Genomic DNA, 26143 nt, shown 5'->3' with positions numbered 1-26143 from the left:
AGTACTAAAAAGAAAATGATCATTTCAATCACCAGGCCGCCACGATGACCAGTCTCGCCAGCCTTCAGACAGAACAGAAAAACGTCAAGACATCGAACATCGATGCTGTTTCTTCACTAGAAATATGTCGTAGGTAGATGCCATCATTTTCGGGCTATGAAATTCTTGCTAAATCTTGGCTCAGAAATGATTAATGAGGAGGATGATACTGTTGCTAAAGCTGTCAAGACTTGTCTCCCACAAATTGCCGCCGCCATAGATGTGATTGTACCTCGCCTTTTAGCTGGAGGCAGGGTTATCTATACTGGTGCCGGAACAAGTGGAAGGTATTTCATCATTAAGCTGGCTATTTTCAATTGTTGACAAATATAGACTAGGTGTTCTAGATGCATCTGAAATGTGAGTTTCTCTTGTTATACCCATTATAGCGAGTCCTTGCGCCTGGTATAGACTTTTCTCACTAGCCACAGTCCCCCAACATTCTCAGCGCCACCCTGGCAATTCGTTGGATTGATCGCGGGCGGCGATGAGGCTATTCGAAACGCCGTAGAAGGCGCCGAAGATTTGGAAGATATGGGCGCCGCTGACCTCGCCGGTTTATCCCCGCCTGCTAACGAAAAAGATGTTGTAGTAGGCATCGCTTCGTCTGGAAGAACTCCCTACGTTCTGGGTAGCTTAAAATATGCCCAGACACTGAGAGCTGCTACTGTTGGGCTGAGTTGTGTGAGGCCTAGCGCACTCGAAAAGTTTTGCGACATCCTCATTGAGTGTGTGACTGGGCCTGAAGTGATTACTGGTAGTACCCGACTCAAAGCTGGAACTGCAACGAAGATGGTAAGCCTCTCTTGCATCGTCACACCGACGAAGCTTATGAAACTCCTGGTATCCAGATTCTGAATATGATTTCTACTGGATCGCAAGTCCGCATCGGGAAGACCTTTGGAAATTTTGTCAGTATATAAATATTGTCCCTTCCGATTACAATTTATCTGGTGACTGCGACTGAGATCTCGATATCATAGATGGTGGATTTGAAAACGACCAACGATAAGTTACGGGATAGGGCACGTCGTGTAGTCCATGACATTGTCCGATCAACATCAGCCCTTGATATTAATCAAGAAAAATTGCTGGATCAAGTTTTGGCCCAATGTGACGGCGAAGTCAAGCTCAGCATCCTGGTAGCGACCTTGAGCTGCTCCCCAGAGGAAGGTAAAGCAAAACTGCTTGCATCATCTGGGTCACTGAAACGGGCGTTAGAAATATGACAAGCAATAGAAATCTAGATATTATAGAGCCTTTTTGGCAAAATCACCAAATTAAAAAGTGCGGCTATTCCTTTAAATTGTCGGTCATCTCAGCTCTTCGAAGAGGAGCAAGCGGCCTAAATATGTTAAAGTTTCTAGACTCGAAAAAGATTTCTTATAGAGGTGCTATCTATGAATTTGCAAATTGGTTAAGTTGAGGGCCTCATCCGCTGTCGGATGTCGGATAACCCGTACAAAGTTTAATACTTGTAAAAGTATGGTTCGGGAAATTTGAACCAACGTTAAGTATTTCTATCGAGACCCAGCCTGGACTCCATGTATATTCCGATATTTCCGCTGGTTGGTCGAATCGTGGCTCCTTCGAATGTCATGTTCGTAGATATCAATCGATCGATATATAAGCAAATAATCAGTATATCGAAACCCAACGCCGTATTCTCTCCAAAGCTTTACTTTACCTTTAGCCGTGGATAAGATGACGACGCTTAATGTCCTTGGACTGAACTGTGGCACAAGTATTGATGGTGAGTTCCAACTACTTTAAACAATTTGGCTTTTCTCTTTGCAGCTGATAGTGAATGACTATCGTCTACTCTGCTGCAATTTGTCAATGTTCATAAGCACAAAAGTTCTTCAGTCAAAACTGAGCCAATCTACTGAATGTGAAAAAAGCATGTTGACAATGTTACTAGGCATCGATGTTGCCCTTTGTCGCATCTCTTCACTTGCATCATCGAATGATGTGCAGATCGAGCTGATTTCTTATACTGAGGTCTCCGTTGACCCCGATATTCGTAACCATGTCCTTCGGTTGTGCCGCCCTAATCAAAAAGCGGCCACCACATCTTTGGCAGAAATTTGTGACCTAAACTTTGCTCTTGGAAAAGAATTCTTTCGCGCAATTGAGGAGTCGAAGGTTGACCTAGCTGAAGTTGACCTCATAGCAAGCCATGGTCAAACCTTATGGCATCAACCATTGGGTGAAGATCGTTCTACTCTTCAGATGGCAGAGCCTTCTATAATTGCTCACAAGTCTAAAAGGCAAGTTATAAAGCCAGTGATCCGCAATTTTTCCTTTATCTGACAGTATATTAGGACGGTAGTGAGTAATTTTCGAGTTGCTGAGCTTGCAGCAGGCCGTCAAGGAGCTCCATTAGCCGGCTTTTTTGAAGCTGGACTTCTTTTAGATCAGAAAGTAACACGAATCAGTCAAAATATCGGCGGCATGGGTACGTAATCAAATCATATAAAAGCTTCTTTAGGTATTAAAAAGAAACACCTTGGCTCACCAACACTATTTTGATAGGGAATGCAACCGTGCTGCCGGCATCTAGCAATTCAAAATCCGACGAGCTTAGCCCTGTCTATCTAGCCTTCGACACTGGTCCGGGGAACGTTTTGATTGACGCTGCGATGCGTATTCTAACCGATGGCAAACAACACTATGATCGCGACGGCATCCTCGGCGCCAAAGGCGAGTCGGAGATTGATGAGGATCTCGTCGATAGCTTCTTAAAATCGGAGCCCTATTTCCAGCGACAGCCACCCAAAACCACTGGCCGTGAACTGTTTTCTGATGATATTTCTTGTGCACTTGTAAAAAGAATGCAAGCCTCAGGGAAATCTCCGGAGGCCATTATTGCCACTATTACTCGCATTACGGCGGAATCGATTGCGAGGGCATATGAACAATTTGTCATACCATTTCTTGGGGAAGGTCATGACATTGATGAAATTTACATCTGTGGTGGTGGTGCTTACAACCCCAATATTCTCAAGCACTTGCAGGCACGGTTCCCGGAGAGTCGTGTGCTGAAACTTAACGATGCCCCCACCAAACTTGACCCCAGTGCCAAAGAGGCTGTCATGTTTGCACTACTTGGCTACCTCTGCATATGTGGCCGAAGCGTTCCAATTGCAGCAGATGCCGAATCATTAGATCCAGCTATTTTGGGGGTTGTGACTCCAGGAGAAAACTACCGTGAAATCCTGCAAAAAGTAGTACGAGCCCAAGATTTTGGAAATATTGGGAAGCTAGGGAGAATTTTAATGCTAGAATCCAAGGGCTAAGTTGAAAATCATGATGATTGATACTTGAGGAGCTAACCTTGTTATAATTTCTTCGATAATGGATTGTGGCTATATAAACCAAAGAGTCTTCTCCATTTGATCTAGGGAACGTGAAGACGGAGACTTAGTTATTTATTATTTAGTCCGGTTTAACGACCCTACACCACTCGCACATAATTGTTTTCTTGATTTCTCCTCTTAGTATTACGTGAGGATGCCCAATCTAGTAATCAGGATTCAATAACTCAATATGAATCCCCTTATCTAGGGAGCTTGACACGAGAAGTATAGATTGTATAGTATATAATTTATTAAAGAAAATTTTTAAGGATATATATAGTAAAGCTAGTCTTTTAATATGATGAAGGGAGGGTAGAACATAATATGCTCGCAGGAATTATTTGAGGTTTATGCAATTGAATTGCTACAACTACCCTAAGGGCTGTGCCCTTTTTGGTAGTAGTTTATGGCCAACATTTATGAGAGTCCTAATTAGCCTGTTAACAGATTATTCAGCTTTAGCATAGGAGGCTACGAGCAGCCCACGGCCGCGAAAAGCCAAATAGATTATATTACTAGTATTACTACTACTACTACTACTACGCTAGATTTCGACAAGAACGACGAAGATAACACTTCAAGCGCATATTCCATACACGTATAGCTAATCAATATGCTTACTCTGCCCTTATTCCGCTGAGTTCGCAACAATACCCTCTTCTCTTTACTTGACTTTCTTGTTCTCGCTTTTCATGATAGGCGAATACAAGGTCTCGATAAGCTACAATGATAATCATTAGCAGTGTTGTGGATTAAAAGAGAACAGGAGAAGGTCTCAAGTCATGGCTTACCCATTCATCCATTTTCCAATCACTTTCGAGGTTTGAAGCCGTGACATCCAATTTTTCTGTGATTTTTTTTTTCTTAGCAGACGTCATTACTAACTAGTGATGCGATGTGTGCCGGAATGCACCGCCAGCCTTACCTGAAGCGACAAATATCACGTCTGCGATCCTTGTTTCGCTATCTATGTCTTGTAGGAACTTTGTCGCCACCTTGGCCGAGCCGACTTGGCCAATAACGAACTTAACACCTACGAGCCCAACACAATTTAGCAAATACCATTCATACGGACCAAGCAACAGGGTGAAAATGGGGACATTTAAACCTACTCTCGCGAGGAAGCCCGGCAGCTTCTAGCTTATCGCCACACTCAACGATGGCGTCCACAAAGGTCGACTTTGGTTCCGGCTCAGGCATTCCATCCGTGATGACAGAAACAAGGAGCGGTCTCTTGAGGTTATTAGGCAATTTGCTGTAGACTAACGGCTCAAGGACTTTGCTCTTCAGATTCGTGCCTATCGGGGTGTCACCGCCCCAGGTTAGTGGCTTGATTACGTCGACTAGATCCTCAAATTGAAGGCTGTCGGAATTTGGTATCTGCTGGTTGATGTAACGCATGTAAACGCCCTCGCCCTCGGGTAGGATCCGAGTGGTAACTCGAGCGATTCTATTAATGAGCTTGTTTTGGGAGTCCCAGCGACCTTCGCGTTTCATTGAGCTACTGTCGTCTTACATTGAAAATATCAGCACGAAACAAACAGCGACTCGCAAGTATTTCAAATTATCCTTGTTTGTTTAAATAAACTCACCACAGTACAGCACCTGCTGGTGCATGGTTACTTGAGCTGTTTTGGGTAAAAGGTCCTTGCCACAAATTGGCGTGGTCGGGTCGTCGGCCAGGGCTGCAGCTTTCTCTGCCAGCTCTTCAATGAACTTTGGGTTGTTCTTGAAGAATCGCTCGGCAGGGGTATTTTGGAAAGCTTTCTTAACGTTGGCAACAAACTCGGCTTTGGTTTTTGGCTGGCCATCAGGATTGACCTCCTGGAAGATGGTCAGCATAATGTATTGTACTCTGTGGATTGAGTTTCATTAGCGATTAACCTGGTCAGTCTCCTCAACAAACTCCGGGTTCAGCCCAAATAACTTCTGTGCGATTCCTTTCGCAGTCTTGTTGACCCAAGCTATTACGTATCCCGTAATACTGAGGATGTAGTCAACGTAGACCTTGAATTTATCCATAGTAAGAATGGTGCTCAAGCGCTTAGATGGTTTACAACTTGAGAGCGATTCTATTCTTCCGAAATCGTCTTGTAATTGCAACTGTATCGTGACGGTGATTTAGGCTTTTCTCTGTAGGAAAGTGTCAGTTATTTCAAACTGAGGATGACGCCGAGATTGAGAAATCAAGATTTAATAATGCTCATCGCGCGATAAGAACATTTCAGCCGACGCGCAGAAACACCACAGGCCTATCGGATAACTAGAAGACTGCATTGCAGGTCAAGAATGTGCATTTATCCAATAGCGTACACACACGACAATCTTCAGCTCGTGCTTCGAACGCCACCAGCCGGGCGGATGAGCGAAAATCTGCGGTGCCAGCAGACAACATACATTCCCCCGAGTCCAGGTTCTGTGGGGGACTCTACATTTGTTGGATGATCAGCATCTGGCCCTCTCCCCACCTTTCGTCCATACCATCTCATTTGTTAAATCCGATTGGAGAACAAATGAAGAATAGAGCAGGTGGTGTCGTGCTCACGAGTGAGTGAGCTGGGTTTGGGTGCTGCATTGCATCAAGAGTGGCCTAATCTGCACAAAGGTGCAGCAGGGCTTGCGGGATGATCGTTCGCGGTCTGCAGTCATTTATTAGATATGGGTCGGCAGAATCTTGCTTTTGCCTAGCGAGCTTTGCGAACAAATCATCTGCTACCCTGGCAATGGCTGAAAAACAGAGGAAAGAATGATTTCCCCCGCTGCCAATCACAATAAGATAAGGTCATATCTCTATCTGTGTCCATTTCTCACCTGGAAACTTTGTTACTTACAATACTTCAACTCTCCTCAGCAGTATAATAGATACAATGGATGTCGCAATAAATGCCTTTACGTCGGAGAAAATCCCCATGGTCAAACTGGATGACGACAATTACAGGGATTATGAGAAGGCTGTCGTAACGTCAAACCTCCTTTTTCGCTTCACAAGGCCTCCTTGCGTGGTCCAGCCCGAAAATGTTGCTCACGTGCAGTCCATTGTCAAGCAAGTTAAGGCGCAGAAGCTCTTACTAACGATCAGATGCGGAGGTCACTCTTACGCGGGATTCTCCACGGCCCTGGAGAAGAACAACGTCTTGATGGACCTCAGAAAGATGAACAAGGTCAGACTTGATGTCAAAGCAGATACCATCACTATTGATGCGGGCTGCCAATGGGGTGAAGTCTACAGAACTCTCGTTAATGGAGACCATAACGGGTTCATCATTAATGGCGGTCGTTGCCCTTATGTAGGAGTCGGCGGATTCATCTTAGGTTCCGGTCTGGGTCCCTTTACTCGAACCTTTGGGATGGGAAGCGACACTCTCTTGGAAGCAACTCTTGTGACCGCAGATGGGCAAATTGTAACGGTTAAGAAAAGCGACGAACGAAATACTGATAAAGGTAGGCTGTTCTGGGCACTCCAGGGTGCGGGCCAGGCCAACTTTGGGGTTGTAACTCAAATGAAACTCAAGATACAGCATCTAAACAGCAAGAATGGATGGGTGGTCGGTGGAAGATTCCTATGGTACCCAGGAGAAGAAAAGATGGATGAACTGCTTCCCACGATGAACGAGTTCTATAAGGTTGATTGGCCTAGGGAAATAACCATCGATAGTACGTGGTTATGTGACCTCCGAGAAAGAACAGGCGATGGGGTGCGATTCACTGTGTATTACGACGGAAGCAAGGCAGACTATGACAAGCTCATTGACAAGCACATTAAAAATCCAGATGTAAAGAAGCAACTCAAGAAGAGAGCTTTGCCGGAGCCCTCGACGCGATTCCTCTACGAGACGCTCGAGGAGCAATGGTTCGATGAGAGCAAGAAGTTCTTTGCGGAAAACAAGACGTACAGGATTTTTGCTGCTTTCGTTTTCAATAGGGAACAAATAACCAAGAACGTTGAGGAAATCACCAGCATTCTTCAGAAGGAGATGAAGACTTTTCGAGAGTTGTACTTGGGGGAAGCCGTCAACTTAGACATTGTCTGGATTCATACTGGGGGCCAAGCATCGGAACCGAAGCCCACAGACACGGCTTTCTTTTGGCGTGAAGCGCTCTATCACACCTACGTTGAGGTTCTGTGGAAGGATAAATGGATGGAGTTGAACATGAGAGGTTTCATGGGCAAATTGAAGAAGAAGCTGCGGCCATTCTCTTTAGGCAAGGCTGCAGCCTTCTTCAATTTTCCAGATCGAGACTTGGTGAAGGCAGGCTACGAGAGGGCTTATTTTGGAGATAACCGCCAGGAGTTGCGGCGCATCAAGGAGATCTGGGACAAGGATAATCTCTTCAGGTGGGCCCAGGGTATTCAGCTTCCAAAGAATACCATCGACGACGAATCGGCGGACGTAGATCCAGATGATGATGCGGGCTTGACTGATCAGTTGGCGCAAGATTTATGGGATAAGAAGAACTGGCAACACAAGGTGATTAGGAACGTTGGTGGGGTAGGAAAGAAGCTGGAGGCGATGGGTTTCTGAGGCAATTTCCTTTTCTCTTTGACGTTTGGCATCGCGGATTCAGAGCTCAGTCATTATCTTTGTGATTCAATATTATCATGCAAAATCAAATATTGCGTATTGCCTAACTGTCTGTGTAAGCTATGAGGAAGCTGCACATCCTTGTTTGACAGAACCCCTGAATCAACGCACGATGTGAGGCTGCCACGAACTAGTTATCTCACAACGTCCACATTACTGTCTACACATTCGGCATACTTGCAACACAAGACAATGAATGCGGAAAAGACTTCAGGGCCCTCAATCTCAGTATCATCCATTGTTTGCATGCCCTGGATTCGGCGGATGTGTTCCATATGAATAACAGTTTTTCTGTTTCGATGGAAAATTCCTAGCTAAGTTGGCATTGCATTAACACGAACTCCGTAATTCTCTTCGACAATTTTGAAGATACTCGCATCTCTTGGGTGGCTGAATGTCGACCCGATTGCTTTAGAAATAACAAGCGCAGAAAGCAGTTCATTCGGACCAAATTGGAGTTGCTGTAACTGGCTCGTTTGCGCGTCTCAGACAGTCGCCATATTGAGATTATTTCATCTTAGAAAAATAAACAGAAAACCAAATATGCCTGTAGAGTTTCCTCCACAAAGAAGAGGAAGGGGAAAAATCTGGACCATACTCCTAGCCTTCTCACTATTTCTGGTAGGTAGGCGATATATATGATGCTTGGCATAGGAACTATGTTGTCAGATGGCCGTGAATTAGAGAAATCAACCTTCACTTGGGGTAAATAAGAATTGATATTGATGTTATCTCTGTGAAACCTACCTGCCGACAGACGTTGGGATGGAATTAGACAGTCAATCCCATAAGCCTGGTCAACAGCCAGGCTGTGAAGGATGGGTTCGTGCCTGAAGCACTATGTAATTGGATGCTTCAATTGTATAGGCGATTAACTCTCATCGCTCGATTGTAGACGCATCCTGGGAAGAGATAGGCGATAGTTTACATAGCTGACGCCTCAGCGGCAATATTGTTCGCTTGATTTGTCATGTAAAAGCAGAGTTCCTGTGGGCGCTTTTGTATAATAATCCCCTGTGAACAGGTAACCGCCTTGCTAGCCCTCACAACTATTTGTGCCTAGTTCAGTATTCGTGCAATTTGTCAAATATTGATCCGATAGCCTCATCGTCTTATCTGATCCTAACATCCTATCACTATTTTACAATCCAAATCACCATTTGATACTTTGTCCTGCCAACGTATAATGCAGTAATTTAAAATTCTAAATACCTTTTACATTTCTTAATTTTGATAAAATTGATATAAACTTCTTAGATACTTTTGTACTAGGCCTAGCTTAGTAAGCGCCTGAAAAAGATTAGCGCAGCTCCGTACCCGATCCGACATGCACTTGCCGATGTATCTCCATAGTAGTGTATTTCATACAAGAAACTTTCAATTTCAAAAGGTTTTTTGCGTTGAGTAATAATGGCTACTCTGAAATTTGTCAATTCGGTAGGTCAATATATTCCAACCTGACTATTCCTCGACTGACGGCCAATTCCAGGTATGGCAGTCCTTCAGGGCTACGTCGGGTTTAGAACCGAGGTGAGGTTGTGTTTACCGGTATCAATTGAATTGATAATTAACATTTAAACCAAACAACCTAGACTTCTCGACAATGTAAGAAATGTCTTTTGAATAGCAATATCTATGGGATAACACACGCTGACTTGTACTTCAGCTGAGAGTGACTGCTGCTCGACCTGGTACCGTCAACTTTGAGCTTGACATCCGGAAAGAACATACGGTATATCCTGACTGTGGAATTGTTACTCTCAGGGAAACTGCGGCTTATACTGAATCTCGATTACCTTCTAGAACCGCTTGGAAATCCTGCATGGAGGTACCATTGCCAGTATGGGTATGCTTGATTTTACGAACATTTTATGACTGCAGGAACTGTGCTAATATCGATATCGTAGTCGACCTCGGGGGCTCGCTCGCAGTCGCATCCAGGGGCTTATTTGCAACTGGGGTCTCTACAGACTTGAATGGTAGATGAATCCAGTCTGCTCCAACACAGCTTTCTAACAAGTTCAGTCACCTACTTAAGCTCAGGCGGGAAAGTCGGAGATAGAATCAAAGCTGTACGTACATGTACCATTCCCTACGACTATGTATATTAATTATGTCCAATGACTGATTTAATCTTTAGGAGGTCTCGTGTGATAAATGTAAGTGGGTGATGACTACGTCTTAGAGCCATCCTGACCGCATGCAGTTGGAAAAACACTTGCATACACCTCCATCAAATTCTTGAATAGCAAGGACGAAGTCTTTGCTCGTGGTAGCCATACAAAGCAAGTCATTCCCCCTCGGTACCGATATTCTCATCTAATATGCCGACACAGGTATATTGCACTGGCTTTCAAAGATCCGCAAAATATCGTGGAGGAATTGAAAAAATCGAATGGCACTTCATAGGTAATTTCGACTCCTTACTATATTTTAGTTCCGTAACTATCAATACAACCGGTCTATCTCTCACACGATAGCGGAATATAGCGTTTTAAGATAGATAAATACATAGATGGATAACCATTGCATTTCTCAAGTCTTTACCCGCAGACTCATTATTATCACTGAATACGCCAACATTGCAAGAGTTTTATTTCAACACCCCTTAATCCAACGCATATATGTGCTTAAACTTGACGAAAGAACATGGCAAAATGGCAGCAACTGGCATCTACTCATCCTCGTCGAACAACTCTTCGTTCTCTGCATCCGGCTCATAGTCTTCAATTATAGGCTCGGCGCCCAACGCCTTGAGTTTTGCCTCTGTCATCTCAAAGACATATTGGCCCATATGCTCGACACTTTCCATTGCTGTAGCCTCGATTTCATCCTCCTGTAACCGAGTCGTGGGGAACAATTCACCAGGCACGAGCATCAGCTTGTTAGGTCTCTGTGCGAGCATGTCAAATGCCGGTTTTAGTTCATAACATGAGGCAAAGACGTCTTGTCGACCGAGGATGTATAAACCGAGTCTAGCCCGAGACAGTGCCACAGTCAGACGTCGAAGATCACGTAGATAACCGACTGTTCGCGTGCGAACAAGGGAAAGAATAACGTCTGTGTAGTATCAAGTCAGTATTTGAGTATTACAAAATTCAGGTTTATTAACAAAAAACTTACAGTCGTTTTGTTCACCTTGGTATCTATCAACGGTAGTAATAATCTTAGGCGAGCCGAAAAGTGAATTTTTTGCGCAGCGATGGTTCACGACATCTTGAAGCAAAGCTTTTTGTCCCGCGTAGGTCGTGAGAATCGAGATCTTTGATGCCGGATACCCGAGAAGTCGCATGTATTGGAAAATGGCAACGGCGTATTCGGCTTCTCCAACGTTTTGGATGAAATGAGGACTAGGTTCTCTTTCGCCGACGCCATTGTAATCCGGGACATTGATGAACTGATACTCAAAACGGAAACCGGGATTGGCAATCTTATACTCTTGTTTCTCTTCAATTGCAGGAAGATGTCCCAAATTCTGATACCGCCACTTGAAGAGGTCCGCAATGCTCGGTCGTGCTCGGCCTTGTTGGTCAAGTGTGATGGTAGGTACACCTAACCTGACTAGCCGTAGGAAGAGACTTTGCTCGAAATTGGCATATTGCCTAAACGCGAGATTCTGTACAATAGGCGAATTCTGGAAGTGATCGCCGCATAGGACCACTCGTTTCAACGGTAATTCTCCATTCGACATATCCTGCAATGCACATGGAATGAAGGTCTCGATCTCGGTGATTTGCGCCGCTTCTTCCATGATAACATTGTCGTAACGGAAACCTAGCTCAGCGATTTCCTGGCGTCGCATTGCTGCGTGTGTGGAAGTCATGGCGATTATCCTAGCCTCTTTGATAAGAAGATAGTTTGCGCGATCGCGAGGCTGTCTTAAAATCTCGAAAGGACGAATATCCTCTAGTTCGGAAAAGATCTTATCAATATGACGTTGTCCGCCTGTGGCAGCATCCAGAACAGCTTCCTTTGAACTTCCAGGTTCGAAGAGAGGCTTGGGCGCATTTGCAAAATAAGAGTGAAATGGGAAAGAATTCACGATATCTTCAACAGAGGATTGCTCAGAATGTGCCTTGTCCCAGAATTTCACCCATGCCGGTTGAATATAAACAGTGTTGAAATATCCGGCCGTCTCACATGAGTTACCATGAGCACCTAAAGCTCCAATCGAAGCGGCTAGACGATCTACTTCTGCCAACAGATGACCGCGGTTCTCCAGGAACGATTCGACTCGTCCATATTTGCTATAATTTGTCTCGGTCTCTAACTCTTCCTCACCGTGGCCCAGTCGGAGAAGATGGCGCTCATCAATATCAAGCGCCACGATTTTCTGAAAAAGCTGGTTAAGAGCTTGGTTGCTGTGAGCGACGAGAAGTGTTCGTTCGTTCGGGAAATTGTGATAAATATTATTTATAATCTGTGTTGCCACGTCGGTTTTTCCTGTTCCTGGAGGACCAACAATGACTGTTAGTCCTGGTTGGCTGCCTGATGTTATCGCCTCGACCTGTGCAGGCGTAAAACGAACGGAGTTGAGCTTAGGTGCATCTACCGGATATGGACCGCGGTTTGGAGGCTTATAGGTTGATACATGAACCGAGCTCACTTCAGGCTGCGCATCGGCGTGGGCCCGTCGACGCTTCTTCGACGAGATAGAGATGCTTGGAAGAGGTGTATCCACTTCCTGAAGAACATAGGGCGGACCAAAACTGGAGGATTCTTGGGCATGAGGCTCGATCGTCTTTCCGGGAAAGCTCTCAACTAGATGCTGCCAGTCTAGGAATGTGTCGCGGTAGTCAAGAGACTTGACACGGTTAGGAAGTTCGGTATAGCGAGCACTAGACGGATCACCATAACCAAGAAAAATTTCTTGAAACCACGAAGGAAGTGCAACATCCGACGTGATAAGCTGTTGCATCGTTTGAAGCACAGGTTTGAAATTGTTTTCTCTTCCTTTCCTTCGCACTACAACATTAATCAATGGGTAGATATCAGGCTTTCCTTGAGACTTGCGGGTGTTGTCTGCTTGAAACGCGGTTGTGTCTAAATTCAGAAGCAACCGTCTGATCTGTGGTCTTCGAGTGTATCCATTCTCTTGATTTGATCGATGTTCACGCAATGCACGCCCGTTCTCATCCAAGACCTGTACTACTTCAGCGGTACGAACATGCGTTAAAGAAGGTTGGTCACTGAAATCGATGGATCTTGATGAGGCCGGAGGTGTGACTGCAAGTAGAAACACGGCATCATCCGGTCGGAGAGCCTCCCATTCTTTTCGTATATTATCATTGAGGCGACCAACCTCTAGAGTAACTTCAGCTCGGACAAAGGCTGGTGTTGTCGCCCCAACTTTTGCCGGAGCCACCTCAATAATGGCTGGTTTAGGTATCGGAATCGCCATTCTTGAAAATCCCTCGAAAGTGACTTCTCGAGTTGCCTTGTTCAGTCGCGCTTGTAGTCGCTTCACAATAGCCTCCAAATCCCTTCGAATTTCGTAAAATGACTCGGAACGATATAGTAAGAAAGAGCGCCACATAAAGTCACCCAAACTCAAGTATTGAAGATTCAATTTGGGAATGGCAAGGGGCCGAGATCCATCATAAGTCTCATTTCGCAACAAAGCAGAATCATAGAGGGTTTCCTCGGTAGGCAAGATGCTGAGTTTGGTAGCTGACTCTTGAAAAGAGAGCTTTCTTTCAAAATGAGACACCAAAACCTCGAGATAAAGCTGTCGACTAGCTGGCACTTGAAATTGTTTCGGGTATGAAGTTCTAAAGCCAAGTCGTGCACAGAGATCTTGGAGCTCGACATCATTCAGCACAGACAAACTTCCTTCGAGTTCTGACCGTTGTTCAATGGATCCGTAGTTGGAGAGGGCGAGGATCATTAATTTCCCCTTGAAATGCTTGATGGCGGTTCTTTGTAGCCGAGCTAGTTGTTGACAGTGAATATCATACACGTCTTGCGTAGACAAAGATTCTCCTGTATAGTCGTTGATAGCAAAATCTACAAAGTGTTGTAGTAGAGAGTAGAAATCCCGGATCAAGGCGTTATTTGGAGAACTGTACGAGGGAGAAAGTCGAATGAGAGCAAGTAGATTCAAGTCTTTTAGAAGAGTGTTAACGTATCTTCTTGTCGGAAGCTGACTCTCAAGGTCCACAAGTAGCTCTAGAAACCTCTCACAGTATCGTATATTATCGACTTGGGCTGGTTCTGAGGTGTAAAGCTTTTGGAGAAAATCAAGCAGCAAAGTGAAGAGCCACGACCTTTCGAATCGGATTTTCGATTTTGTGGATTCATCCGCAGCATCGTAACGTTTTCCTGCAGCACGCCATGCCTTCTTCAAGATCGGTGCCTTTTCTAGAGTTTGATCCCTTGTTTCTTCGGTAGACAGGTTATGCCAAATGGATATCGATACTAACGGCGCACATTCTTTCCGAATCATGTTATTTTCGAGTGATTGGAAGCAACTTATGATGAAAGACAATATTGACAGCCTCGAAAATCCAGAAAGCGACGCATCGAAGCTCATAGACAAAATTCGATGGAACAGATTGGAGAAATCGTCGGGACGATCGAGAAAGTGATCTAGTATGCTCTAATTAGTGACGCGCGCAGCAATTGATAGGACTCATAAGTTACCCCATATTGGCAAATGTTCTCCATGTTTAATGCCTACAATTATAGCGATCAGTAGGACATGGTGGTTCGACGAATCTTCGGTATAGGTGGGCCAGAGGAGCCTGGGGAAAAATTTAGCCTGCAAAGGATGCAAATATTATTCGGGCAGCCTACTTTTCCAGAATATTCAGATTCTCCAGAGTCAACAGCGACCGTGTAGGAAACTTTTCGGCCTCAAGTGGGTTCCATATTTCACTGGTGATGATGTCTTGCTTCGCTTTGCGAGATTTGCTCGGCTTCAACCAGTGTTTTTTCGCGAGAATTACCCAAGGGTTGTCCTCCTGCAAGTCAGGTACAGACAGCCTGGTTTCGAGATTCTGCGCCATGGCAGAAGGTATCTCTAGTCCCGTTCGTCGGCGCAGTGGTAAAAAATTGGCAAATGCAATCGCTCCCAAGCTGCAGGCGACGCGAGACTCTTTAAGAACGAGCGAGTGCTTTGAGTTAGCGTCGTTTTCGCGGAGCCGCCGCCGCGCCGCCGATTGGCCGATGCCTTGGGCCGTTAGAACTCATTAACAGCTCCCATTCAGGCACAGTTCTTGCTTTGCTTCACAATCAGCTCTTTTCTCGCCGTCGCCCCTCGTGCGCTCCTATGTGTATGAGAGGAAGGCCCGCCGGTTCTTCTTAGGAAAATGTCCGACACCGTCATCGAGTCTGTCAACGCGTATCGCAACCTGGTGCGAGATCTGCTGGCGACAGCAACAGAGATCAAACAAAGCAACAATGTCGAACCGCCTTTGATGGAAGCACACCTTGGTGACTCTATATGGCGCGTACATCCTAAGTCTGAGATCGAGTTGAACAAACCGCATAAATACGCGGCTGTTGAAACTGCATTCAGGGAGAAGTTTTACGAACTTCTGGTAACCAAGCAGCCTTGTCGCATCGCTTTTCCTTTAAGCTAATAGCTCGATATAGGCTTCTACTTCGATAGATGAGCCTGCCTTCGTCAATGTCTGGAACCTCTTGGACATTGTATCTATTTTCTCCGATAACGGTTCGTCCTTCGTTGATCCGGCGCCATGATCGGTCGCATCTAATTTGTGGTTTTGGATATAGAACAATGCGAAGCTGGCCTTATTTTCTGGTTGATCGAAGAGCTCCTGGATAGCCAAACTGTTGAGGGATGTCGAAAGGTTTTTGATTATTTAGAGTCTCGAAGGGAGATCAATACAGCGGTACAAAATGCTTGCTTCCATGGCACAGGAAAACGATCTGACAGTTTTGCAGAAACACTTTGAGTCGAAGAAGTTGATTATACTGCGTTCGTGCAATGAATTACTTCGTCGGCTTTCGAGAGCAGAAGACACCGTATTTTGTGGCCGGGTTTTCATATACATGTTTCAGAGCTTTCCACTAGGTGACAAGAGCTCTGTCAATCTTCGAGGAGAATTTCACACAGAGAATGTCACCACCTTTGATGTTGTGCAGAAACCAGAGGGCGACGCCATGGAGGTTGAACCTACTGAGAAGAGTGAACAAGCAGTCGAGACACAGCATCAACAAACCGATGAAAGCGAAGCTACTCAGTCCGCAAAAGAAACAAACGGCCATGTGCCAGATTCCTCGCCAAATGAAAAGAAGAACGATGAGAATACAAAGGCTACTATTGACCTGGATACACTATATCCCGTTTTCTGGGGCTTGCAAGCGTTTTTCTCATCGCCGACCAGGTTGTTTAACCCAGAGAACTTTGCATCCTTCCGGTCCGGGCTGGAGAAAACATTGTCTACTTTCAAGTCAATTAACACGGACATCGACACTCGAAGTGCTGCGAAAGCTCCGGAGGAGCTCCGTCGGGGCCTTAAACGTAAGCGAAATGGAGATGGAGTGGAAGTGTCGAATAATTTCAACCCTAAATACCTAACTAGCCGCGAGTTATTTGACCTGGAGGTAATTTTGATAATTAATTCTTTGTGTTGCATAAGCTGACTTGATATGCTTAGGTGAATGACATTGCATTTCGCCGGCATGTCCTTGTGCAGGCGTTGATTCTACTAGATTTCATACTGTCTTTGACCCCACAAGCCCGCCAAAGACTTTTGAAGTTGATACAACCGGGGAAGGCGGTAAATAAGACTGTGCTCTACCAGTACACCATCAGCGAGGAAGATGCAAGTATTCCAAACAATCCGTTTTGAGACCTCCACTAATCAAGTATAGGCCAAATGGGCAACACAAACACGAGATATCGTCGCCGATTATCTACAGCAAGGCGTTGACGGTAAATTTTACTACCGAATGGTCGACACAGTACTTTCCCGTGACAAGAACTGGGTTCGCTGGAAAGTCGAAAACTGCCCGCCTATTGAAAAGCCAGCAATCAAAGAGGAGGACTGCCTCAAGGCTCGCGAGGGTGCCGTGAAGATTTACTCCAGCAAACGCCTTAGACCGGCGCCAATAGGATCCCTCGATCTCACGTTTCTGTCAGAAGGGAACACTACTACTAGTCTAGAACAACTGAAAGAACCAGATCGGTAGGCAGATTCTTCAACCAGCTTCTTTTAATGAATCTATCTAACTCACTCATCTCAGATACGGAACCCCCGCACCAGACTCTTTCATGATGGCCATCCTTGACGATGAATTCGACATCGACATGGCCAAAGAGAAAGACGAAAAGGAAGCTGCGCTACGATCGAAAGCGAGCAAGGTGTGGCGAACCCTACGATTATCGTCCCGCAGCAAGCTCGCTGAGTTTGAGAAGATTGAGGATGGGAAAAAGATTAATTTGCTGTTTGAGAGCGCACCAGAGGAAACCAAAGAACCAGAATCAGAGCCCTCGGAGGACGCGCAGAAGAAAGCAGATACCGATAACGAAGGGCCGAAAGAGGAGAACGCGCAGGAAAATGGGGAAGAACATCAGGAGTCGACGATAGACGAGGCGCAGGTCCAAGAAACGGAACAGACAACAGCCACGGCTACATAAGGATGTCAATAAACCATCATCCTCGTGACGTGTAGTCGTCACTAGGCATCTCTCGCAGATCAGATACAGATATACCGTCTACGCGGATGCAAGGTTTACCTCCTTCATTCAGACTGTAGACTGACGAGTGAGTAAAACAAAAAGCTTATGTCAGATTCGAAACAGGACACATTCGGCAAGAACATGGGACAACCATTTTCACCAGGATCAGCTCTGACGACTGATCAGCGCCGCGGATTTTGGTATAAATCAAACATACCGTCTTCAACCCAGGTTTGTAGAAGATAAACTTCTATGACTGAGGTTTACTAGCCTCGGCCATTCGTGACGGTGAAGGCAGCTATGCTATTCGAGGGTTTTGTAAGAGTAGATTTCATCATTATCAGCTCAGCTGATATACGTAGTAGTTAATGCTACTGAAAGACTGCAAGAGTGTTATTGTAATCAGTAATTTCCCAACTTCCCGGCCATTCTCATTTATTGGGTCGGATGTATCGCAGTATGATGGGCAGTTAAAATGAAACAAAGTAATATTTAGGTTGCGGATTCAATCGGCCCTCTATTGACATTACGTGGCTGCGCCTTTCTTGTTTTAATTTCCGATGCCAGTCAGGTTTTGACGTAAACCCAACTTGACACGGAGCAAAACCCTTGACCGATTCGCACAGAACCAGGATTGAAGGAAGCAGATGGGCAAATCAAAAAAAGTATTAGTATTTTGCGTCATACCCCATTGCACATCTTATGTAAGAAAGAACATCATTAGCTAAGTCTGTGCATAGTGGGCGCGTAGTTTTAATTTTTTAAAATTTCCTAGAGACAGGCGCCGGTTTCAAATTCTCGGCTATCATGCAGCTGGCCATATCGGCGCGGTCTTTTGGACGTAAGCCTCCCCTCGCCTCGCATTTCCCGGGCCATATAGCGCCGGCCGGGCGTTGCCCATGGTCGATGGCGGTTGGGACCGGCTCGAAAGATGACCTTCAGAGTCCGCCGTTAGCCTGCAGAAAGCCGAATCCATCGAATGTTCGATGATGGGGCCGTCTCATTTACTCATATTGGTGATCACGGTGGATCAGCGATCATTGAATGCTTCGTCAGGGAGTAGTAACTTATGAACTAGTTAACTATGGACCCATACTAGTGACTGCTGTCAGTATTAGACCGCGAACGAGCTAGGAATGATTGAGCCATGGCGGCGGAAAAACACAGGCCAATTGAGGGCGATTCTGTCACCGCTAACAGGGTAAATGTCCACCAATTGTGGCGCAGACCTGCTAGTCATATGCGGTAAAAAACTGAGGGGCCACGGAGCACCATGATCATCAAACACCAGGATTACGAAGAAGGAATAGGTCCTGGTGAGTCGTGAATACTACTTGGTGCCGTGCGGAATTTACTCGGTTTGGCCGAGTATACCCATTCTTAAGGAGATTCAACTCGTGAGTGCTTCGTTGCCAGTCTTTTGATTGAGGAAAGGTTGCAGGTATTTAAGCGTTGGCGATGATAACCGTGGCCCCATCTTGGCGACCAAAGCCGAACTGATTAGTATTGTTGCACCTCGGTGAACTACTTATTATCCCTAATTATCCGGAGGCAAAAGTTAGAACTAACGCGATGATGCTACGTGCGTCCCCTGCGTCCCTTGGCTGCGTCCGACATTCCCCGCAGTATCAAAGCCATCAAATCACTACCTATCATAGCACAGACCCTGTAGCCGAGGAAGAGTGGCCGAGGAAAGAGAAACAGTGGGTGATATTCATACCCTATACGAGAGACAGGCACATGCAGGTTGAAGCTCGGCTGAGCCTCCATCCCACGGTCCTGGAAATCATCTGCACGATGAGTTTGACCCGCTAATAGGTATAGCTTGTGTGTCGACAAGGTTTCGGCCCTGAAATTATTTACCCGCCGTACCGAAATAATGCCGTTGATGTTGGGACTTTGCGGGTCGCTGTAGTTCAAAAAAGGACATTACTGACTGAACTTCCAAGTAAATAAAAACTGCCCCTGAAACGATTTGAAACCGATATGCTTGCGAAAAAGACTTGCAATCCCCAATCTATCCGGATAAACCACTTATCAGAGCATTAATCTTTTGAGATTTCCGTGTCTGTACTATCAGATCCGCAATGCGGTTAAAAAAGGTTAGACATCCGGATGGATCGATCCACTGGGTCTCCGCTCATGTCTGGTGCGAGATGGATACAAATCATAATCCCAGCCGATAGCTTCTATAAGTTAATATAGTGCTGGACTGTTGGTACTCTTCGGCTTGCCGTAGGTTGATTGATGGTAGCTTTTCCTAGAACGGGGCAAAGAAAGAACGATGTCGTTATTTACTCGATCTCTTCATGCTGAACTTACTTCCGGCTAGTCAAGAAATCAACCTCTCTAGACCCACCTAACGAAGTGCGACCTTAGTCATGCACCGGACCTGAAACTATTATTTTAATCTTCCTCTCCTGGCACATCGGCGGATACGGATACGTCCGCGATGTTAGCCAAGTGTGGAGCCTGCTGCGTTGACACTCGCTGGTCAACCAGTATCTTTGTCTCCCAAATGCAAACCGGTGCTAGCTTCCATGGAAATGCATGTCGACTTTGCCATTTTTTCAGCCGTTCGGTCTAGGGATGTCTCCACAGAGGGGTTGGTTGCATTGGCGAGTGTTATTGAGATTCAAATGTACTTTCCGAGCTAGGGCTGGCCAGGCAAAGTTTGGCATTGGAGTGATATCCTTGTATCGTCGTCAAAACGTTTCTTTTTGGTTTGCTACCAACCGCACACTAGGCTGAACATAAGAATGGCGTTATAGTCTAGTCTATAGCCATCAAACCCTCGTCCTTGGACCATTCCGTGGCTGCAATATTGTCGGTCAGGTTTGCTCGTGTGGAAGCCGTTGGTGCCAACAAGAGGTAGCCATCAGTAGACTGCCACTAGCAGCCAACTAAGTAAAACTACGAAGGGAGTAAATGCCAATCTAATTGGCCATGCGGCGCTTCTACCACATGGTGTTCTGCCGTTTCGCCTTTCTCCCGACCCCAGGCGTCCGTGCTCTCCGGAGGGCGTGGTGGCTAGTACGTATACTTGTGGTCCCGGACCAAAGGTAGATATTGATGCTTGCTGCACATGCCCTAATCATTAGCCCGACGGCTCTGCAAGTGGGACTTGGGCTTTCTTAGAAGGTCGGACTGATATTTTCTCCACCAGAGCAAAGAATGGCACTGGATGGGCAGTGTGCTCTGTCACCCCCCCCTTCCGGCCCCTGCTAGCCGACGATGCATTGGTCGATTTCCTGGGCCGCTCAAGGCATGGCAAATCAGTGGTGCTACTCCTCGTTGGATGGTCCTGACCCCCGGCTCTCCTGGCGCCGACTATGACCCTGACCTCGTTAAATCCCTCGTGCAGCTAGCAAACTGGCAGCGCCATGCTCTGCGGGCCGCACCTTTTTTTTCTGGTGGACTCGGGGATGGAGGCGTCCAAGACGATGATATTGTACGGAAAGGGTCTGTCTGGAAGAACCGTGCATCTCCAAACAACAGACATGCCGCGATCTAAGCAAGAAGATGGAAGAAAAGGAACGAGACGAGAGTGCAGATAGTCTAGTCAGCTTAGCCATGCCCGCAGGAAGGAGCCCGTAGAGAAGGCGCGAGCGACGGATCGAGGACCGGCAGTTGCCCTCTTGCCTCCTGCCTCCTGCCTCCTGCCTCCTGCCTCGCCTGATGTCACTCCCACCCGCCCCAAAACGGAAGGCAGCATACGCAGGGCACGCTCCTTCCTTTGATGCGGAGCCGGGTCTGCACCTTGCCACCGCCTGCTTCTCTCTATTGCTACTGTGTGCCTCGACGTCGACTGTCATTCCCGTGGCCATTCGCTGATCCGATACAATCTTGGCAAAGTTAGAGGAAGCTTCATTCTTGTCGCCGGTGAATGAGGTGGGTCACCCTTCATACAGATTGACTTTGAGGGATTAGGTCTGCGTCACGAACTGATGCGCGAGCAGCAAGGCCAGATCCTCTGTCAATCCGCCCACTCTCCCCCGCCCAGGCCACTGTCTAATATCGCTTCTAGTTTCAGATCAGATTAATGTTTGCCATTATCTCGCTAGACAGCCACCTCATCCTCGAGCTATCCTAAACGACCCTAGTCCCTAGTCCCCAGTGTCTGGAGCGCCCATCTCACTGCACTGTGCAGAGTGCAATCGGTGCAGCCTACAGAGACATCGCTCCTGGTCTGGAAGCTCAACGACAATACAACGGGCTCACCAGCCCTGGTTTTCTCTGTCAAACCCGCAGTTCACCATATTATCTAACGAGATTTGGTTCTGCTTTGCATGCCGTCATTGCTCACTTTGAGTTTTACTCGCAGTGTCAAGCCTTGATTTGGAGTGCTTGAAACCCATTCATCTCCCTCCCAATTTTCCATCCGTGGACTGGGATTTACCTGCACCCGCCTTCGGATACAATTTGATCCTGAAGTCACCCAATCAGAACGTCTGGTAGCACGGCAATACAAACTATCTAAGTAGTCGCTAACCTTCAGAGTTCCACATCACGGCTGATTTGCCTAACGAGGCTCGACTAACCATTGTGCGGCACATGCGTAACGATCGGCGAATCCATGTTGCGCCAAATGTAGCCTGATCTTGGTATCAGACTCTCTCAACTACTCTAGAAGCCATTCAGTTCGCAGTTACCATACTGTTCTTTTACTCTTGTCCAATTTTAATACTCTTCTCTTCTTTCATCACGTTCGGCTGGTTCGAGGCTTCGTCTAGATCAAGGTATTGATTTTGCCCTACAAACTGTAAAAAGGAAACCTTACTTTGAGAACAAACTGCGCATTCTGTGACCTCCACCTCCAGCTCCCTGAAATGTCCGTCATTGGCGTCCGTCATCTTCCCAATCCGGTGTCGACTTTGTACCACCTTTCTTGCGCAGCAAACCGGACACTTTTAGGGCGAGACAATCAAGACCAGGAAGATAAGATGAGTCTTCACTCTGGCGCCACGGCCTTTTCGTCACAAAAGTCCTCCGGCAATAATCAACAAGAATCCAACGTGAAAGTTGAAGAGAGCGAGCGATTTTTATCCCACCTGTCAGAGCAAAATGACATGTGCCAACCTCCCAAAACATTTGATCCCGACATCAAGACGGAAGGCGGCCAGATTTCCCAGCCAAGAAGGTCCGAAGAGTGTCATCACAGCGAAAATAAAATTGCTGTGGAGGAACCGGTACATAGAGAACATGAAACCAGCGGCTTTAAAATGGAGAACGATGATGACCTTGCAGATGATCTCAGCAACGGTGATGAGGTCACCGATGATACGGCAATGTCTGCCGGTGATGGGGCGATTGATAAAAAGAAATCCAAGCGTTTTCGGTATGGATTGATTTTCTGTTAACTTGTTCGAAGCGTCAAGAATCTTAAGGACTAAAGAATGTAGCCTCACTCACAACCAAACTCGTTTCCTGATGAGCGAATTCACTCGACAGGCCCATCCGGATGCCGCCAAACGCGAAAAACTCTCGCGAGAAATCCCAGGCCTCAGTCCGCGTCAAGTACAAGTTTGGTTCCAGAATAGGTATTGCAGAATCTTGGTTTCAAACCCTCCTTTGATTCTTGACTAAATTCCAAATTTAGAAGAGCAAAACTGAAGCGACTCACCAGTCAAGACCGGGACAGAATACTCAAGTCCAGAGCACTCCCTGAGCATTTCGACAGATCTCAAATGCTAAACCATGCCTACCCTTCCGGACAGTCTTCAGCCTCTGGTCCTCCTCACCGATCGTCAATTGCAAGCAGCTATTCGAAACCTTTGGCGGTGAACACTTTTCAAAGAACCTCCACTGACAACTACTCCATTTCTCCTGCTACTGCGGCAGCATCAGCTTATGGAAATTACGCCAGTTCCCCTGTTTCAACAGTCTTATCTGAGTCGATTTCCCCCACATCAAATACTAGCAATGGAATGACAATTGCCAGCTCAACCGTTAGCTTGCCAGGGATTCCGGGTATGCATCAAGCACACCCTCAAGGCTATGCTCGAGCCCACAGCTTTTCTACCTCATATACCGGCTCCTGGCAACAATTACATACGCCGAGAATACATATGTCATCATTAGACTCTGGAATACACTCAGATTCCATGGTTCATCGCCCTGGGAATACCTACCAAGAACATGGTGGATCATTATCAGATGCATCATCTTATGATAGACATTCATCTTTAGCAAGTTCTGCCGGACAAGGTACTCAAAATGATGGAAGCTTTCAGTCTAGGTTGGCGTATCAAGGTATGTACTCCTAGCCCAGGGGAAGATAGCACTGACAATCCAATAGGACATTCACGACAACCCCAAAACGAAGTATATCCCCCATCCAGCCAAGCTGTATCTGAATCGCACGCCGGCTTTTCTCCGGCAAACTTTCGACAAGTACCTCCACTACAGACAGCCCATCTTCCTCCTCCACAAGAATACCAAATTTCGCCATTTACGCCGTCTTATAATTATGATTCCTTCTACCAATACGCACAAGAAAATACTTCTGCAGTTAGTTTGCCGGCCTCATTTATTCGATCAGAAACAAGTTACGATTCGCCTACGGGCTATCCTTATGACGGCGATATGGGTAAATTTGGGGCCTCGTACCCAGGAGATGCACGATGACACTTTTTTGCTTTGGTTGATGAAGCAGATTGCTATAATAGGACAATTATTGGCTTTTGCGGGTCAAAAGTACCTGTATTTTCGAAAGCATCTTTTACATTTTTAGCATTTTATTACCCTTTGTAGTTGTGCTTCGAGGCATGGCAAAATGGGGATCGATTCTTTTATATATCAACCTTGTATTTATATACCACATAATGTTTTTAATGATTTAGGCAGCGAGTTTGGGTCTTTTTGATGGGTAGCTAGCATGAGCAGGAATTCATACAAAATTACATATAGAAAATAGGAACCTGTGAAATCAATGCCGAAAATGACAGTCCATAAAACAGCCGCATTTCCACCTGTAACTCTCAGCATTGCACTAACCTGTCGGACTTCTGCGGTCGCTAGCAACCTCTGATGACATGATATGCCACAACAAGTCAAGCGGTTTTCGAGTTTCGAGGTTTGTAGGGTTGATATAGGTCCTTAGATTATCATGTTAGAGTTCAAGTGATATACAAGCAGTACATATATACATAAACATCATTGTCCTCTTGCAGTCATCTGCCTCGTATAAACTACAGCTTGTCTATCTGTCGTGGCTGGTAGAGTCAATTTAAAATACTCCGCGTCCAGAGCCAGGGACCATCTAACAGTAACTTCCAATTTCTAACGGAATAATAAAGAAAGAAGTAATATAACCTGGAACCCTTCTTTACTGTTTTACACTGTCCCTGTAGGATAGGTAGTTTAGGAGGTCTAGCTCTGAATGACCGCGCTTGAACCCTAACCGTAGGTTGTAGTTGCCATTTCACTTTCTCCCGGGTACATGAAGAAGGAGGCCCCAAGTCCACCTAAGTAAACTAGATAGCTGTTTCCGTATTGATGTAAGGCTAGAATGGAGGAAACTGCTCATGCATACCTATTTCCGCTTTCTTCCACCTTTTCCATTCGATGAATCCTCTCTTCGTTTGTTTCCTCGTTGTCTTTTGAGGTCAACATGCATTCTGACGAGTATCTTCATTACATGTCTCGATTGTTGTTTGAATCTTCTGGTTCAATTTGTCGACGGGTTTTTGTTAGCACAATTTGAGTCAGCACTCCTCAATAGGATGAGTTGAGATGAGAACAATGACCTCTCAGTTCTACAGGGCTTGCAATCGACTAGGCAACATCATCAAGGCAAGTGATTCAATGTTACCTTGTTACGCTCTGAGACTCTGGTCAATGATGAAACGACACCTCTGTTTGATGCTCAGCTTTTGCTGATTTGAATCCTTGCCTTTCAGTGTACCGAAGCCGAGCCCCCGAGCTCTTTGAACTCATCATCGAGGTATGTGGTTCTTTTTGGAACTTTTGACTGAGACTAGCACCTACTGCTGCAATTTGTCGCTTCCTCAGAAATACAGTGACACCATGATCGATGTCCGAAGCGCTACCATCCAAGACCATACTACCATCGAGTCCTCTGCACGCGAGCTCCGGACGTCAAACGTGAGAGCCAACAGGAATAGATGAGACAGCGGGGAATTCTAGCGGGAAGACTGTACAACCTCAGTAGTTGGCTTAGGCGTTGCACTATGTTAGACAGGCTCCGTGGCTCGACTAGGAAAGTGGAAAATATGAGGCTTCATATAGGTTGGAACTCGCCTTGGTTCGTGTCCATACGACTTGGTTGCTGTGCGAAGAGTGAAGGTAGTCACTTGTTGGAAGAAGAGAGGAAAGAGAAGAAATACGTGTTATCTAATTGTAATCTATTAGTCAGCCCAAGTCTCTGTATACCTGTTCCAAGCTTTTAAGGCATTCCTCTTCTGAACCATAGTTCGGCGATTCAGGAGAACGCTGCCGTGCTTGCCTGGCATGCTGCCTGCAGCCGGAGTTTAGGGCTTAGGGCATGACAT

At 46.0% G+C, this 26143-nt stretch overlaps 8 protein-coding genes across 8 annotated transcripts; 6 read left to right on the top strand and 2 right to left on the bottom strand.

Moving 5' to 3' along the window:
• Positions 1-34: 34 nt before the first annotated feature.
• Positions 35-3338, top strand: BGW36DRAFT_420322 (glucokinase regulator family; the record flags this gene model as incomplete). Its single annotated transcript, XM_046219498.1, has 11 exons — positions 35-129; positions 185-326; positions 373-399; positions 471-834; positions 891-950; positions 1023-1255; positions 1682-1700; positions 1744-1792; positions 1898-2309; positions 2364-2497; positions 2575-3338. Exons 1-11 carry the CDS (start codon positions 45-47, stop codon positions 3336-3338), a joined length of 2289 nt encoding a protein of 762 aa, XP_046067128.1. The 5' UTR covers positions 35-44.
• A 592-nt stretch (positions 3339-3930) lies between these two features.
• BGW36DRAFT_411674 (uncharacterized protein) lies at positions 3931-5420 on the bottom strand (the record flags this gene model as incomplete). Its single annotated transcript, XM_046219177.1, has 6 exons — positions 3931-4119; positions 4190-4245; positions 4324-4431; positions 4511-4909; positions 4991-5222; positions 5283-5420. 6 exons carry the CDS (start codon positions 5418-5420, stop codon positions 4063-4065), a joined length of 990 nt encoding a protein of 329 aa, XP_046067127.1. The 3' UTR covers positions 3931-4062.
• Positions 5421-6307: 887 nt separating this feature from the next.
• Positions 6308-7921, top strand: BGW36DRAFT_306718 (uncharacterized protein; the record flags this gene model as incomplete). Its single annotated transcript, XM_046212176.1, has 1 exon — positions 6308-7921. The coding sequence occupies one exon, from the start codon at positions 6308-6310 to the stop codon at positions 7919-7921; it is 1614 nt and encodes a 537-aa protein (XP_046067126.1).
• A 1305-nt stretch (positions 7922-9226) lies between these two features.
• On the top strand, positions 9227-10523 carry BGW36DRAFT_62103 (putative PaaI_thioesterase family protein). Its single transcript, XM_046222474.1, has 10 exons — positions 9227-9418; positions 9471-9511; positions 9574-9586; positions 9648-9713; positions 9785-9827; positions 9889-9960; positions 10007-10053; positions 10122-10140; positions 10188-10266; positions 10318-10523. Exons 1-10 carry the CDS (start codon positions 9392-9394, stop codon positions 10388-10390), a joined length of 480 nt encoding a protein of 159 aa, XP_046067125.1. The 5' UTR covers positions 9227-9391; the 3' UTR covers positions 10391-10523.
• Positions 10524-10655: 132 nt separating this feature from the next.
• BGW36DRAFT_432702 (putative DEAD helicases superfamily protein) lies at positions 10656-14988 on the bottom strand (the record flags this gene model as incomplete). Its single annotated transcript, XM_046221169.1, has 4 exons — positions 10656-11041; positions 11105-14569; positions 14624-14724; positions 14777-14988. 4 exons carry the CDS (start codon positions 14986-14988, stop codon positions 10656-10658), a joined length of 4164 nt encoding a protein of 1387 aa, XP_046067124.1.
• A 303-nt stretch (positions 14989-15291) lies between these two features.
• Positions 15292-17588, top strand: BGW36DRAFT_401251 (putative THO complex subunit Tho1; the record flags this gene model as incomplete). The annotated part of the gene is made up of 7 exons (XM_046218728.1): positions 15292-15522; positions 15578-15656; positions 15719-15837; positions 15890-16552; positions 16606-16740; positions 16823-17136; positions 17195-17588. The coding sequence occupies 7 exons, from the start codon at positions 15292-15294 to the stop codon at positions 17586-17588; spliced, it is 1935 nt and encodes a 644-aa protein (XP_046067123.1).
• Positions 17589-20576: 2988 nt separating this feature from the next.
• BGW36DRAFT_432700 (uncharacterized protein) lies at positions 20577-21144 on the top strand (the record flags this gene model as incomplete). The annotated part of the gene is made up of 2 exons (XM_046221168.1): positions 20577-20663; positions 20797-21144. 2 exons carry the CDS (start codon positions 20577-20579, stop codon positions 21142-21144), a joined length of 435 nt encoding a protein of 144 aa, XP_046067122.1.
• Positions 21145-22459: 1315 nt separating this feature from the next.
• BGW36DRAFT_432699 (uncharacterized protein) lies at positions 22460-24257 on the top strand (the record flags this gene model as incomplete). Its single annotated transcript, XM_046221167.1, has 4 exons — positions 22460-22968; positions 23033-23170; positions 23230-23882; positions 23929-24257. The coding sequence occupies 4 exons, from the start codon at positions 22460-22462 to the stop codon at positions 24255-24257; spliced, it is 1629 nt and encodes a 542-aa protein (XP_046067121.1).
• Between the last annotated feature and the right edge of the window lie 1886 nt (positions 24258-26143).

The sequence above is a fragment of the Talaromyces proteolyticus genome (assembly GCF_021365285.1).
Source record: "Talaromyces proteolyticus strain PMI_201 chromosome Unknown BGW36scaffold_13, whole genome shotgun sequence".
NCBI classification, from domain to species: Eukaryota; Fungi; Ascomycota; class Eurotiomycetes; order Eurotiales; family Trichocomaceae; genus Talaromyces; species Talaromyces proteolyticus.
The sequence above is the reverse complement of the archived record's forward strand: the minus strand, read 5'-3'. Positions and strand labels throughout refer to the sequence as shown.

Bases quoted from the DNA above. Each gene is read 5' to 3' on its own strand.
- BGW36DRAFT_62103 (XM_046222474.1), top strand. From the start codon at position 9,392: ATGGCTACTCTGAAATTTGTCAATTCG. The intron at 9,419-9,470 runs GTAGGTCAATAT...GGCCAATTCCAG, and splicing joins CTCTGAAATTTGTCAATTCG to GTATGGCAGTCCTTCAGGGC. The intron at 9,961-10,006 runs GTAGATGAATCC...TAACAAGTTCAG, and splicing joins GGTCTCTACAGACTTGAATG to TCACCTACTTAAGCTCAGGC.